This window comes from Bubalus bubalis, chromosome 22 (assembly GCF_019923935.1).
Source record: "Bubalus bubalis isolate 160015118507 breed Murrah chromosome 22, NDDB_SH_1, whole genome shotgun sequence".
Taxonomy (NCBI): domain Eukaryota; kingdom Metazoa; phylum Chordata; class Mammalia; order Artiodactyla; family Bovidae; genus Bubalus; species Bubalus bubalis.
Window position 1 is genome coordinate 57,796,550 of NC_059178.1, and position 14,924 is coordinate 57,811,473.

General features: G+C 39.0%; 1 protein-coding gene across 1 annotated transcript in view; it reads left to right on the top strand.

Annotated features, from left to right (window-relative positions):
- The first annotated feature begins 594 nt into the window (after positions 1 to 594).
- The window catches only part of C22H18orf63 (chromosome 22 C18orf63 homolog), a 29,131-nt gene continuing 14,801 nt past the window's right edge, over positions 595 to 14,924 (top strand). The window contains exons 1-6 of the mRNA XM_025273643.3: positions 595 to 1,460; positions 4,062 to 4,230; positions 6,463 to 6,541; positions 9,427 to 9,483; positions 12,770 to 12,881; positions 13,595 to 13,636. Of these exons, the coding sequence (XP_025129428.2) occupies positions 1,310 to 1,460; positions 4,062 to 4,230; positions 6,463 to 6,541; positions 9,427 to 9,483; positions 12,770 to 12,881; positions 13,595 to 13,636 (610 nt within the window). The 5' untranslated portion in view covers positions 595 to 1,309. The remainder of the gene's footprint in view (positions 1,461 to 4,061; positions 4,231 to 6,462; positions 6,542 to 9,426; positions 9,484 to 12,769; positions 12,882 to 13,594; positions 13,637 to 14,924) is intronic.

A 14,924-nucleotide genomic window follows, 5' to 3' on the forward strand; every position in this document is an offset into this window, starting at 1 on the left:
ACATAACAAGTGAACAAGAATGGTCTTAGCAGCATTCTTCATAATAATTCTAAACTGGAAGCAATCTAATTGTCCTTCAACCTCAGAAAGGATAAATATATACACACAATGGAATCCTATCCAGCAATGAAAATGAATAAAATACTGCTACCCTCAACAACATGGATGAATCTCATGAACACATTATTTACAAAGAAGCTAGACACAGGAGAGTTTGTGTTGTATGATTCCATTAATATAAGGTTTCAAAACAAGCAAAAATAATGTATGATATTAGCAGCTGGGACACTAGTTACCTTGAATGAAGTGGGTAAGTGGCTAGGAGAGGGCACCAGGAGCGCTTCCTAGATACAGATAATGTTCTACGGTTAGATCTGGGTGGTAGGTATATAAGGATGGTCATTTTTGATAAACCATCTAAGTGTGTACTTATGATATGTTCACATTTTAATTTTGAAAGGTTTACCCATGTTGCACATAACTGTAGTTCATAATTTTTTGTTTGCCATATAATAAATAATTATGTAAATATGATTCAGTTTATCTACCAATTCCCTTGTCCCTGAACATTTGGGATTTTGTTTGCTTGTTGTAGCTACTTACTTTATTCAACAAACAATGGTGCTACAAACATATTTCTTGGTGCATATATGCAAGAATCTCTTTAGGGGAAGTGTATAGAAGGAATGTCTAAGTCTAATGGTATGTTACAGCATTCAACTTCAGAAGATTACATCACATTATTTTCAAATTTTCATTCCTGCATTCCAACAGTGTATGGGAGATCTAATCCTGCATCCTTACGATTTTGTCAATACTATGGTATCTCGTTGTGGTCTTATTTAGATTTGATAATTAACGATGTTGAGTATCTTTCCACAGGCTTATAAGCCATCCTTCTTTCTGCAAAATACCCGTTGATGACTTAACTGCTTTTTTCTATGACACACTGTCTAACCCTAACTGAACTGCGAGAGTTCTTTACATAGTCTGCAAAATAACCACTCGTGGATTACTTTCATGAAAATATTTTCTCCCAATTTGTGACCTGTATCTTCAATCTATTTTACTTCTGTAAAACATAATTTTCCAAAGCTTTTTATTATGGACAAGTTCAAACACACACAATGAAAGTGGGAAGGAGGCCAGACAGCCCATCTTTTTAGTCAGCGCAGGGCTCAGCCACTGGCCCTCCCCAGCGGCCATACCCTGAGGATGCATCCTACCTCTGTTTGGGAGACAGCAACGACCTCGCGCCGGCCATACCAACGCCAAAGCCAGCTCTCTCTCAGAGAACCGTGGGTGCAGGATGAACGGCTCATGCCGGCGAAAGCTATGGCGGGAAAAACGGGTCCACAGCGGCATGCTGGGAACGTTCAGAGCATGCTGGGAGCACGCAGAGTATGCTGGGAGCCCTCGGGGTAAGCTGGGAGAGCTGGGATACGCTGGGATAGGTGGCGGTAAGTTGGGGGCGCTAGGGGTGGGGAGGGGAGGTCTGGGATGGCCAGGCATGCTGGACATAGTACCCCTGAGCCACGGGGAGGGCGCTGAGGAGCGAGAACACGCAGGCCAGGAGACTGAGGAGACTGAGGCCGGAAGACAACTGCTTGACGAGCCGAGAGGGCGAGGGAACCGCGGAGGTTGCTCCAGGCCTGGCTTCCAGCCTGCCCCCGCGAGGCTCGAGCGTCGTCTCCTGAGCGGTTCTGATGGCCTTGCTTTGACAGGAGGCGCCTGCTGAAGAGATGGTTGTAGCTTTTGAAAAGGAAAGGAACCAAGAATCGTTCTTTCATGAAGGCCCACGGGTTCCAACATTAGGGCATGTAATTTAATCAGTAATGTATAGAATCGCCTTTTAAATAAGGCACTTACGGTAGGTAGAGACCTTGGAGATATTTCCAGCAATTCCATGCGGTGCGTAAGAAAATGAGGCCCCAGGGGAGGAAACTTGCCTGTTGACCTTGGAAGCGGTGGGTAGGGCCGGTGGAAATCCGACCCCCAGTCAGGCCTTTTCCCCCCGAGGCCCCACGGAGGCAGGCCCAGTGAAGCTCCGGCGGGGCTGGACGCTGCTTAGACGGCGGGTCACGGACTTCACAGCCTGGGCGCTCACCATGACCTTGGTTCTCTTGGGGTTTTGAGTCATCAAATGGACAATTTTGTAGGTACCTGTTCCTTACTGTAATACTTATCACCAGGGCAGAGATGTGGTCAAAACGTTATTTTGTAGTCAGCAAGTTTTCCATTAATCAGCTTGGATGTGACAGGTGCTACTCTCTAAACAATCTGTTAACTGATCATCTGAATTTTGAGCCTTCCAATGCATTCCTTACACAATCTAGGGCAAGAAATTTGTACGTTTTAATTTGTAAGTTTTGCCAGTTATGAATTAAAAAAAATTGTTTTCATGTAATGCTAAGTAATAAAATTAAATAAATTCCTGCCTATTCCCAAAAAGGTCAGAGTTGTTTACTCAGTTTTCTGATCAGTCTTTGAAGTTGACAAGAGAAGGGGAGGACCACTCACAGGAATTTTTTGGTGAATTTGCTGATATTTAAAGGAAGAATGAGGCAGAAAGTAATTTTAGTGGGAAATGTGTTTCAGAAATGAAAGCAACAATCTCTAAATTTCAACCGTCTAACCTATTTTCACTAACTTGCACTTTTGTACTTCTGGGCCCAAGCTGTAGTCAGTTCTTTGTTTTTTATTTTACTTCATTAATTATTGACGTTCTTTACTTCGGTGAAGTAGATTGAGTTAGCCTTGGAACTTTGTACTTCATTAAAATTTTTTTTTTCCACAACAGCATTTTGCATAGAGAGAGAGTAGAAAAACAGAGAGAAGGAAGGAATGTTTCTGTTTTTACTATCAGCAGTCATCTTAATTAGGTACACCAAATTAATTAACACCTTGTGTGACTTTGTGTTAATCTTTCTAAGAGTACTCGCAGTTTTAAAAGAATTCCATGATCTTTAATAAAGAAAATTTCAAGCACTGTGGTACTTGAGTGAGAAAGACATGTGGGAGCCAGAAGGGCAATGCCACCATTAGTCAAATGGCACCACAAGGGTATTTGGTTACTGAGATCAGACCTGAGGCTGGTCACACTCCAGATTCCAGGACTGTGTTACTACTGCTCTAAAAGAGAAAATATGTGGATGCTTAAAAGATTGAAGTACCAGAATACCAGTTACCTTCCCTGGATATGTTTGTGTATCCTAGAGAAACTGAGCTTAAATCATTTCACATTGCAGTTTTCTTTTCTGTTATATGTAAGATAGACCCCAAAGGTATGCCATGTGAATTATCAACTGTAAAATGTGTCCCACAGAGAAGTTGGAAAGCCAGAGAATTAGTGGAAAAGGAAACTAGATAACAATTTAAAGATCTCAATGAACAATTTTCTTCAGTGTAAAATGGTGAAAAATATATTCTTCAGCTTTGAAATGCTTTATAGAGATAACTTAAAATAGCAGAAGGCTTTGATATACATTTTGATTTTTTAAGACGTATTGTTGTCATAGGAAAGATTTTGTTTTCCTGAAAACAAAGAGAAACTTAATAGCCAAAAATTTTAGAAAGAATTTGTTAAATAAAAACAATATAGCAGAAACATATCTAGTGTCCAGAACAGAGTATGCATTTAATACACATTGCTGGTGGTTCTTTGTAATATTTGTACTCAAATTATTCTATTTGTTATATAGAACTGCAGGTTTAAAATTCTAGATTTTATTTTTGGGGTGGCAGAGTGTTCTAAAGTGTATTGTGATGGTTGCAACCCTGTGAATGTAGTAAAAGCCATTTAATTATACACGGTAAATAGGCGAATTGTATGTGATATGAATTATATCCTAATAAAACTTGTACCCCCCAGATTCTGGATTATCATTAGAAAACCTCAAAGGTAAAATGTAAGTGGTATTTAACTGCTAATATTTGCTAAACTTGTTTTTGCCATTGTATACCAATGCAATATCAAATATTCTGTGATGGATTGAAATGCTGTACCCTATTGGTAAACTGAATAAAAGTTTACTATGTTTTTATTGTTGTTTTTTTTAAAGGCCTGATTACTGAGGCATTCAGTCAACAGGAAAATATGAATGATTCTCAGCAGCAGTCACTGTTCTTCATCACACTTCCTGATTTACACAAACTCTGTGCTGTCAAGATAATATTGAGTAACGGACTGGCAGACACTGAGATTAGGAGTAGACAAATGAAGATATGCAGGTAAAAAAACACAATCTTGTAACTAATACTTTCTAAACTTTTTACATCTGGAAGAGCTGTTTTAATAATATCTCCTTTAAAGCAAGATACTCATTTGCTAAATCTGTTTATACAATTTTAGAATAAAGGAATTCAGTATTGTTCTGACCAAGTATATTGAATTACATTTAAGGGAGGACTTAAAGTACTTCAGATAGAATATATCACTGTTGAGTCTTTATATTTGTGGCTTCTTATGTGTTATTTTAACTTAAAAATTTTATAGACATTGATGAATTAAATCAATGGATTAAGTCAAAACTTAGTCATAAGTTTTGGAAGATAGTCATTAATAACTGTTTATGAAGTACCTACTGTTTATGAAGCACTTCAGGAGATACTGTAAACATTTTAGAATAATATAATTTTTAGATTTTCAGATTGATGTAGGAGTATTTCTCCAAGAATTATCTTGCAATATCTAACCTAAGAAAACACTTCTAGAAGTTGACGCCTAAAGTATAACACTGAACACCCACCATGTATTAGTCCCTTAAATTGTTTGAGACACTCAAGGAAGAACTCTTAGAATACATAACAAGATTATATCTCTAATTGAATTTCTTAGAGACGGGCAAACACTTATAAGATGGCTAGGAGTCAGAAGTAAAATACTTTTGGGTGTCCTCCATTTTGCTCTTATTTATAAAACTTGTCTTCTGACCACTGTGTATTTTCCCACTCAAGTACATCCAGGAATCTGTACCCTTCCTGCTAAGGCATAATTTGATACCCACTGAGCGTTTACTTGTGACCCCTTAGGGAAGCAAATAAGTAGAAAACCTTAAGAGAGATTTTCTGCCATTTACTCTCATATTGAAGGTGGTCTTGCCCATAGAGAGGGGTGCTTTGACTCATCGTCCCAATAACTGACAAAGAGGCTAGAACAGGACAAAGATGTGGTTGTGTCAGACAAAGGCACATCTTGTACAAGCACGTCCTGGGGATGTCCCTGGTGATCCAGTAGCTAAGACTCTGTGCTCCCTGGGCAGGGGGCCCAGTTCGATCCCCCGTTGGGGAACTAGATCTTGCATGCTACAACTAAGTTCACACGCTGCAACTAAAAGATCCTGTGTGCCTCAATTAAGACCCAGCACGGCCAAATACATAACATTAAAAAAGATAATAATAAGCCTGCTGCACCACAGTTCCAACAAAGATGAGCCTAGCAGAAACACACTGACCCATCTTACGTTTTGATGTAACCCCACACACACATGCACTCCTAGCCTTTAAAATTTGTTTCCCTGATGATTAATAATTTTGAAAATTTTTGTATTTCTACCTCTATTCCCTTTTGTGTTTTTCCCATCTTTTCTAATAAAATTATTGATGGTAATTTGAATTGTAATGATTGTTGCTGTAAGTTCATTTGTCTTTTGAATACTAAACTAAAACCACTACCCACTTCATTTTCCTTCAAAAAATTAGTTCTGACACTGAAGTAGTTGATACCTACACTGTTCCTTAGACTCTTTTCTCCAGTGCTTCTGACCACCACTTTAAAAAAAAAAAAAAGGAAAATGGAAGAAATAGGAGTTAGAAGAGCTGAAGTCTTCATAGTGCTTAGACTTTTTCAAGTCTATACTTAAAATAGAAATGAAGTTTTAAAAGAGAAATTTTAGTTCACAGATGAAAAGGTTAGGAAACAGATGTGCAGACAAGTTTTTATATTAATATCATATCTAAAACCTTATAGTTCTCTCAGTTCAAACCTTGGCTGATGCTTACAGTATTCAAGGTGCCATGCTAAGTGTGGAGAGACATACGGAAATCTGTAATACAGTCCCTGCCTGCTACTGCTGCTGCTACTAAGTCGCTTCAGTCGTGTCCGACTCTGTGCGACCCCAGAGACGGCAGCCCACCAGGCTCACCCGTCCCTGGGATTCTCCAGGCAAGAACACTGGAGTGGGTTGCCATTTCCTTCTCCAATGCATGAAAGTGAAAAGTGAAAGTGAAGTCGCTCAGTCGTGCCCGACTCTTAGCGACCCCATGGACTACAGCCTACCAGGCTCCTCTGTCCGTGGATTTTCTAGGCAAGAGTACTGGAGTGGGGTGCCATTGCCTTCTCCGAATCCCTACCTAGAAGAAGCTTAAACTTTTCATTGGAATTTGCAATTTCTAAACGTTCTGATAAAATGAAAACAGAGGGTGGGCAGTCTGCTTTAAAATGAATACATTTCATCTCCACAGGCAGTTGCTGTTTTTGCACCAAGATATCCTTACATCACCTGTACCTGGAATATTTACCCAAATTTGGGTGGTGATGGCGGTTAGTATTGTAACATTTTATACATTATCATTTATAATTATTTAGAGCAATATTGATGAGCATTAATTTGGGTATTAATTATAGCTCAAATTGAAGACAGTTTATGAAGACTAATTCCATTGTGTTGTAGGTTGATCAAAACATTAACAGACTTTAACTTTGATATACCTCATGTTTAAGATCCATTTTTGTGGCTCTAAATTCATATTTAGTTTTCTCTGTCATTGATGTTAAAATAAAGATGATCAATGAATAAAATATGTTAACGGCATAGTTTTTAAGATAGCACAGACTTAATCCTTTTTTATATTTTATTCTTTAGAATTACATTTAATATAAAAGAAGTTCCTTGTTCCAAGAGATCTCCAGTTGTGTTTAAAGAACTTGGGCCGACATGTTTTTTTATTTTGGAAATTTCATTAAAACGTTTTTCTTATTTAGTAAAATTATAACAAGAAATATATTTCCTGGTGCTGTATATAGCTCTTATTCTGAGATTTTAATTTCCCAGAAATTAATATTTATTAACAATGCTGGTAGTTCAAAATCTTTAGTTTTTCAATTTTTCTCTAGGTTTTAGGTTTGTATCTATTTTTTATCTTCTCATACGTAATATGGTTTTTAAGAAAGACCAGATGTTAGTGAACAAGTAGACAGTAATGTCTCTGTATTCTTTTCTACCTGAAAAACGTAGGAAATGAGTATCCTAATCTTAGCAAGAAGAAGAAAGTCACCATATAAAAATGTGTTTTGAACTTTCTCTTGATCTTCCACTTGTGTCCATTTTCCTTATTCATGTCTAAGAAATTATTATTTAATAAGGAAGGTATTAAATATTTATTACATGAAATTTACTGACCTTTTCCTATATGGTTTCTGGATTCAGGTCATTTCCAGAAAGGCTTTCCTCACTTAGAAATGTACCCATCGATTCTATTGGGTTTCCCAGAAAGTTCATTCGGTTTTTTCTGTAAGACGACACTTGTAGCGCTTCATTGTCTTTAACTTCATTTGAAACAGCTGATAGGCTGTATTGTGACAGCTGTCATATCAGTATGCATTTTTAAAAAATCAAAATTGATACATTTTTGTGCAGCCATTTTAAAGTTGAAGATGGAAGAAAATAGCAACACTTTCAGTAAATTATACTTTATTATATGAGAAAGGTGGGCTTCCCTGGTGGCTCAGATGGTAAAGAATCTTCCTGCAATGCAGGAGATGCAGGTTCAATCCCTGGGTCGGGAAGACCCCCTGGAGAAGGAAGGCAACCCACTCCAGTATTCTTGCCTGGAGAATCCCATGGACAGAGGATCCTGGTGGGCCACAGTTCACGGGGTCATAAAGAGTCGGATGTGACTGAGTGACTAACACTATACCAGAAAGGTAAAAAGCAGCTGAAACAGCAAAAAGATCTGTGCAGTGTATGGAGAAGGTGCTATGATTGACCGAACATATCAAAAATGGTTTACAAAGTTTCATGCTGGAGATTTCTCGATGGACAATGCTCTACGGCCAGATAGATCAGTTGAAGTTGATAGTGATCAAATCGAGACATTAATTGAGAACAATCAATGTTATACCACGTGGGAGATAGCTGACATACTCAAAATATCCAAATCAAGCATTGAAAATCAGTTGCACCAGCTTGGTTATGTTAATCACTTTGGTGTTTATGTTCCACATAAGTTGAGCAAGAAAAACCTTGACCGTATTTCTACATGCAATCCTCTACTTAAACATAATGAAAAGCTTCTGTTTTTAAAACAAATTGTTATGAGTGATGAAAAATGGATACTATACAATAAGGTGGGACTGAAGAGATTGTGGAACAAATGAGCCACCGCCAACCACAACTAAGCCTGGTCTTTATTCAAAGAAGGTGATGTTGTGTATATGGGGGGAGGGGGTGTTGGAAGGGAGTTCTCCATTATGAGCTCCTTCCAGAAAACCAAATGATTCATTCCAACAAGCTGCTCCCAATTAGACTAACTAAAAGCAGCACTTGACAAAAAGTGTCTGAAATTAGTCAACAGAAAAGGTATAACCTTCATCAGGATAATACAAGACTGCATGTTTCTTTGATGTCCAGGCAAAAGCTGCTACAGCTTGGCTGGGAAATTCTGATTCGTCTGCCATACACACCAGAAACTGGACTTTAAGATTTCCTTTTGTTTACAAAATTCTCTTAAGGGAAAAAAATGTCAATTTCCTGGAAGACTGTAAAAGGTACCTGGAATAGTTCTTTGCTCAAAAAGATAAAAAGTTTTGGGAGGATGAAATTATGAAGTTGCCTGGAAAATGGCAGAAGGTAGCAGAACAAAATGATGAATACATTGTTCAATAAAGTTTTTGGTGAAAATGAAAAATGTGTCTTTTATTTTTGCTTAAAAACCAAAGGAGCTTTTTGGTCAACCCAGTATTTCAGGAAAAGAATGATTATCACTTGCTTCTTTCTCTGCTACTGCTGCTGCTAAGTCACTTCAGTCATGTCCGGCTCTGTGCGACCCCATGGATGGCAGCCCACCAGGCTCCCCCATCCCTGGGATTCTCCAGGCAAGAACACCGGAGTGGGTTGCCATTTCCTTCTCCAATGCGGGGAAAGTGAAAAGTGAAAGTGAAGACGCTCAGTCGTGTCCGACTCTTAGCGACCCCATGGACTGCAGCCTACCAGGCTCCTCCATCCATGGGATTCTCCAGGCAAGAGTACTGGAGTGGGGTGCCATTGCCTTCTTCAATGCATGAAAGTGAAAAGTGAAAGAGCATAGAAACTGTTAGGATGATGGTCCTCTGCTGTGTTCTGCTGTATACATGTTTAAATTCTTTATGTAGTGCATTATTTAATAATACATTTAAGTCATTTTTATAAATATGGATTTTTTTAATAGATAACATTTTATAAAGCTGGAAAACTTAATGCCTATATGGGAAAATATGGAGCTAAGGTAAGTTTTTAAAAAGATAATAATTCCAGATGTTGTTTTATTGATTTTGTATATTCAACTTATTTTATTAGTAAACAAAAATTGGAATATCTTTCTCGTAAGTTGTTTCTGTGCATGTGAAAAAACTAATATTTTCTCTCAGGACAATTTTTTTGTGGACATTTAATAGAGAAAGGGGGAAGAGGCTTAATTTTGTTGGGTACTTTATTGCAGGCATTTTATGTGACATAATTTCATTTGTCATCTCTATTTTCCAAGAAGTAAATATCCCATGTTTACAGATAAAGAAACTGAAACCCAGAGAGGTAAAAAAAAAATTGTCCACAATCATATAGCTAGTAAGTAAGGGAATAAAAAAATATAGATTGTATTCCCCATGGTGATGAGTGTCTGGATCTTAGCAAAGAAAAAAAGAAATGAATACTTGAAGTAGACCACCTCTTGTGTCTCAATACTCAGGCTGCTGAGACTTTGCTAGAGCTCCCATCATGTCTCTGCGTGGGTGTCTGAGGCACTGTATCCTTGGTTATTCTAGCAGCCTGTCCTGGTATCACTGCTGGCCTCTCTTCCTAGATCTATGGAGTCTGGAATGATGAGGTTTTTGGTCATCTTCAAGATGAAATGCCTTAAGTTCTAGGAGAATGATGAGGTCTCAATAATACCCAGAGATGCTTTGCAGTTCCCTGAGAAATACTCGAATAACCTGAAAGCTGATTTTAGCCATCATTTACCATCTGTGGGAAAGCAGTGTTCTTCTCACCTGTGTTGAGCCTTCACAATTATGCTCAATTTGTCTTTATCTGGATACTTTGTACATGAGTAATAATCACGGCAGATAGTTATTGAACATCTATGATATACTGAGCACTTTGCTTGTTTCTGGAGATAAAGCTGGGGACCTGATAAACTTCTTGCCCTTGGGAATCTTAACATAGAAAAATATTTTCCTCCTTTTTATTTATTGGGTGGTAGTTCTTCGCTCGGAGAAGGCAGTGGCACCCCACTCCAGTACTCTTGCCTGGAGAATCCCGTGGATGGAGGAGCCTGGTGGGCTGCAGTCCATGGGGTTGCTAAGAGTCGGACACGACTGAGCGACTTCACTTTCACTTTTCACTTTCCTGCATTGGAGAAGGAAATGGCAACCCACTCCAGTGTTCTTGCCTGGAGAATCCCAGGGACGGGGGAGCCTGGTGGGCTGCCATCCATGGGGTCGCACAGAGTCGGACATGACTGAAGCGACTTAGCAGCAGCAGCAGCAGCACATGACTGAAGTGACTTAGCAGCAGCAGCAGCAGCGGTTCTTGGCTCTCTCACTTTTGTCTTGCTAACAAAGGCCCTGGCGGTGTTTTAGTCTGAGCTGTATTTGCAAGAATGTTTGTATAGCAAACAGCCCCAAGTGTTTGCTCATATGAATATGCTACTCCATATGCAACTGAATACTCAAGGAGGGACTCTGCTGATCTCAGAGTTTTCTCTCTGTGCAGCTCTCTTCTCTCAATACTCTGCCCTCCAAACTCTAGCTCCCGTGGCCTCCATGGACTCTCAGTTCTGTCCATTCAACCCAGGGAGCCTGCTGCCTCTTCCAGGATTCCCCCTCCCTGCACTGCAGCCTGGAAAGCCTCTTTAATCAATATGCTGGGGTCTCATGAGTTTCCCAGCTCCTAGGGGTTTGTCTTTTTTTGTTGCTTGATGGCCTGTGTGTTGTGAAACACTGTTTCATTTAACATTTACCCAGTGTTTTAGTTATTTTAAGTAGGACAATGTGTCTGGATCCAATTGGTCCTAAGTGAATACTTTGACCTTTGAAAATTTGTGTGCACCTCTCCAGTGTTCTTCCCTGGAGAATCCCAGGGATGGGGGAGACTGGTGGGCTGCCGTCTATCGGGTCGCACAGAGTCAGACACGACTGAAGCGACTTAGCAGCAGCAGCAGCAGCAGCAGAGATACTTGTTGCACTATATCTGGTACAAACATATACAAACTGCTGGTTCCATGTGTGCTCATGTAAACATTTAACTTTTCTGATATTGGAGTAGAGTGAACACTAATGGATCATGTTACAACATAGTTCTGGCCAGCTTCCTTTGTGCAGAGCAGAGTACAAAGTAAAGTGTAAGGTTCTAGCACATGAGCTCCAAAGATTTAGGCTTATTGAGGCAGGATCAGATCAGAGATCAGATCAGATCAGTCGCTCAGTCGTGTTCAACTCTTTGCGACCCCATGAATCGCAGCACGCCAGGCCTCACTGTCCATCACCAACTCCTGGAGTTCACTGAGACTCACGTCCATCGAGTCAGTGATGCCATCCAGCCATCTCATCCTCTGTCGTCCCCTTCTCCTTCTGCCCCCAGTCCCTCCCAGCATCAGAGTCTTTTCCAATGAGTCACCTCTTCGCATGAGGTGGCCAAAGTACTGGAGTTTCAGCTTCAGCATCATTCCTTCCAAAGAAATCCCAGGGCTGATCTCCTTCAGAATGGACTGGTTGGATCTCCTTGCAGTCCAAGGGACTCTCAAGAGTCTTCTCCAACACCACAGTTCAAAAGCATCAATTCTTTGGTGCTCAGCCTTCTTCACAGTCCAACTCTCACATCCATACATGATGACTGGAAAAACCATAGCCTTGACTAAGACAGACCTTTGTTGGCAAAGTAATGTCTCTGCTTTTGAATATGCTATCTAGGTTGGTCATAACTTTCCTTCCAAGGAGTAAGCGTCTTTTAATTTCATGGCTGCAGTCACCATCTGTAGTGATTTTGGAGCCCAGAAAAATAAAGTCTGGCACTGTTTCCACTGTTTCCCCATCTGTTTCCCATGAAGTGGTGGGACTGGATGCCATGATCTTCGTTTTCTGAATGTTGAGCTGTAAGCCAACTTTTTCACTCTCCACTTTCACTTTCATCAAGAGGCGTTTGAGTTCCTCTTCACTTTCTGCCATAAGGGTGGTGTCATCTGCATATCTGAGGTTATTGATATTTCTCCCGGCAATCTTGATTCCAGTTTGTGTTTCTTCCAGTCCAGCGTTTCTCATGATGTACTCTGCATATAAGGGCAGGATAAACTGGTAGAATTTGGCCATTACAGTCATAGTGTCAACATGAATATATTTTAACACTTATTTAACTTCAGAACCAGATAGAATTAGCTGGAGTAATGGCTGTAACTTCTACCCAGGATAGCCCAGTTTTGTTGGGAGGTGATCTAAGCACACAGACATTTTCTCTGAGTTTCTAGGATAGCATAACAATTACTGTGAACTTGCCCATATTTTGTGCTTTAATATTTTTAGGTGGAGGCTCCACAACAAGTAATTCCTATAATTCTTCAAAACTGCCTTTCATATTCACTCACGGCTAGACTTGCTCCAGCCTGGAATAAAGCTGGCCACCTCTTGATACAAGGTGACTTTATCTCTTTCAATCATTAGGGCTTTCTGAACCAGATTACTTCTTTTATGTACGTCTGTTTTTAATTTCAAAATATATTGTTTTTAGGGAATGTTTTTTCAAAAAAAACTTTTTATTTTGTATTAGGGCATAGCTGATTAACAATGTTGTGATAGTTCAAGGTGAACAGCAAAAACATTCAGCCATACATATATTATACATGTATCCACAGGGAATGGTTTTTAAAGCATAGCCCCAACCAAACATTCTTAAGCAAGGCCCCATCAACAAAAGTGTTGTCTCCTTCCTTTGCAATTATATCCAGAGGAGGTCTCCTAGTGTTTCTATGGAAAAAAGTTGTTTTATTATAGAATACTTGATGTTTAAAAAGGAACAAATATAAGTTATGGAGCACTATAATAAAACAAACATGAATTATTAGTGTTGTTGGAACCAAAAGTCTATTCTGAGTTTTGTGTTGTGATCTGTTTTCTAAATATTTTATACCAGGAAAAAATATTTGCAGGAAGAATTGAGTATTTCTGTCTTTTTAATATAAGAGATATTTTTGAGTGTTATATTTTTTCTCTGAACTATCATCATATATTCATTTGTATAAAACTGCATTGTAAAGCATTTCTGCAGCTTTGATAACTTTGCATAAGGAAGTTATATTAAGCATGATTTATGAGTTTTAATAATATGGTGTATCCTGTGAATTTTTTAAGGAAGAGAATTTCTTTCTCAGATGGGAAAGCAAAGTGCTGTTGGTAAGTAAAAGACTAAAGTTAATAGATAAAACATTAATAAAATAGTTGTTTAAAAAGTGTTATAGATTGTTGGGTTGTTAAAATCTTGATGATTAGCTTGTATCAAAAGTTAATCAGATACTGTTAAATCAGTTTCACTCAGAAAATCACTTCTGATTCAAAAATATATATTCTTCATGAGAAGAAAATTCACTTTTCTTAATTGAAATAAAAGCTGCATTTTAAATTTCACTAGTTAAAGAAAATTATAACTAAAAAAGAGTTTAATTTTGCAGGTATTTTATAATATATAGTCTCTAGAACCATATTATAAGAATTCTTTAGTACTGTTGTAAGTAAAAGCTTTGATTTTTTTTTTTTTATGAGTACATGATTCTTGTTTTTAGAAAAAGATTAAAGTTCAACATTCAGAAAACTAAGATCATGGCATCTGGTCCCATCACTTCATGGCAAATAGATGGGGAAACAGTGGAAACAGCGTCGACTTTAATTTTGGGGGCTCCAAAATCACTGCAGATGGTGATTGCAGCCATGAAATTAAAAGACGCTTACTCCTTGGATGCCGGGGTCCAGCCCCAGCTGATCCAGGGTATTCGAAGGAGAGATGGCATAGGTGAGGGTCAGGAAACAACTGCTTAATTAAACGTTAATTAAGGATATAAAGAGTAATAGAATGAGGATAGCTCAGTAGGAAAATTCAGTGGAGAAAAGAGGCTGAGTAGCTTGGTTTACGCGGGAGACCAATAAAACTTCAAGACAAGAAGTTTGCACCACTTACGTAGGCTGCAGGCGTCCTTCCATTCTCCCGAAGGAGAGGAGACACTGAGGCCTCCCGGGTCGAATCTTAGAAGCCCAGGCATAATTAGCAAGCATGGCGGGTTCCGCGCTCCAGATGGAGACTCAGCCAGAATTTGAAAGAGAGAGCGACATGGGGAGACCAAGTTTCGGTGAACAAGGCCCGCAGTTTATTTTCCAAAGTAGTTTTTATACCTAAAGTTGTTCATAGAGGATAATGGGGTAAGGAGTGGAGTCATGCAAGGACAGCAGTTCCTGGTTCTAATCGAAGCCAGGCTTTCAAATTTATCATATGCAAAAGTTCAGGTGATTTACATCATCTTCTGGCCAGGAGGCCTGTTAACATTTTAAGAAACTTATTTTTCTCTAAAGGTGATTATTCCAAAGTCAGGCACCAGCCTCCAAAAAAGCATTGGACAAAGCTGCATTCCTATAGGGCAAAGGTGAGGTGGGCTCAATCAAGAAAAGAATTAACTCAAAGGTCCAAGCTTAC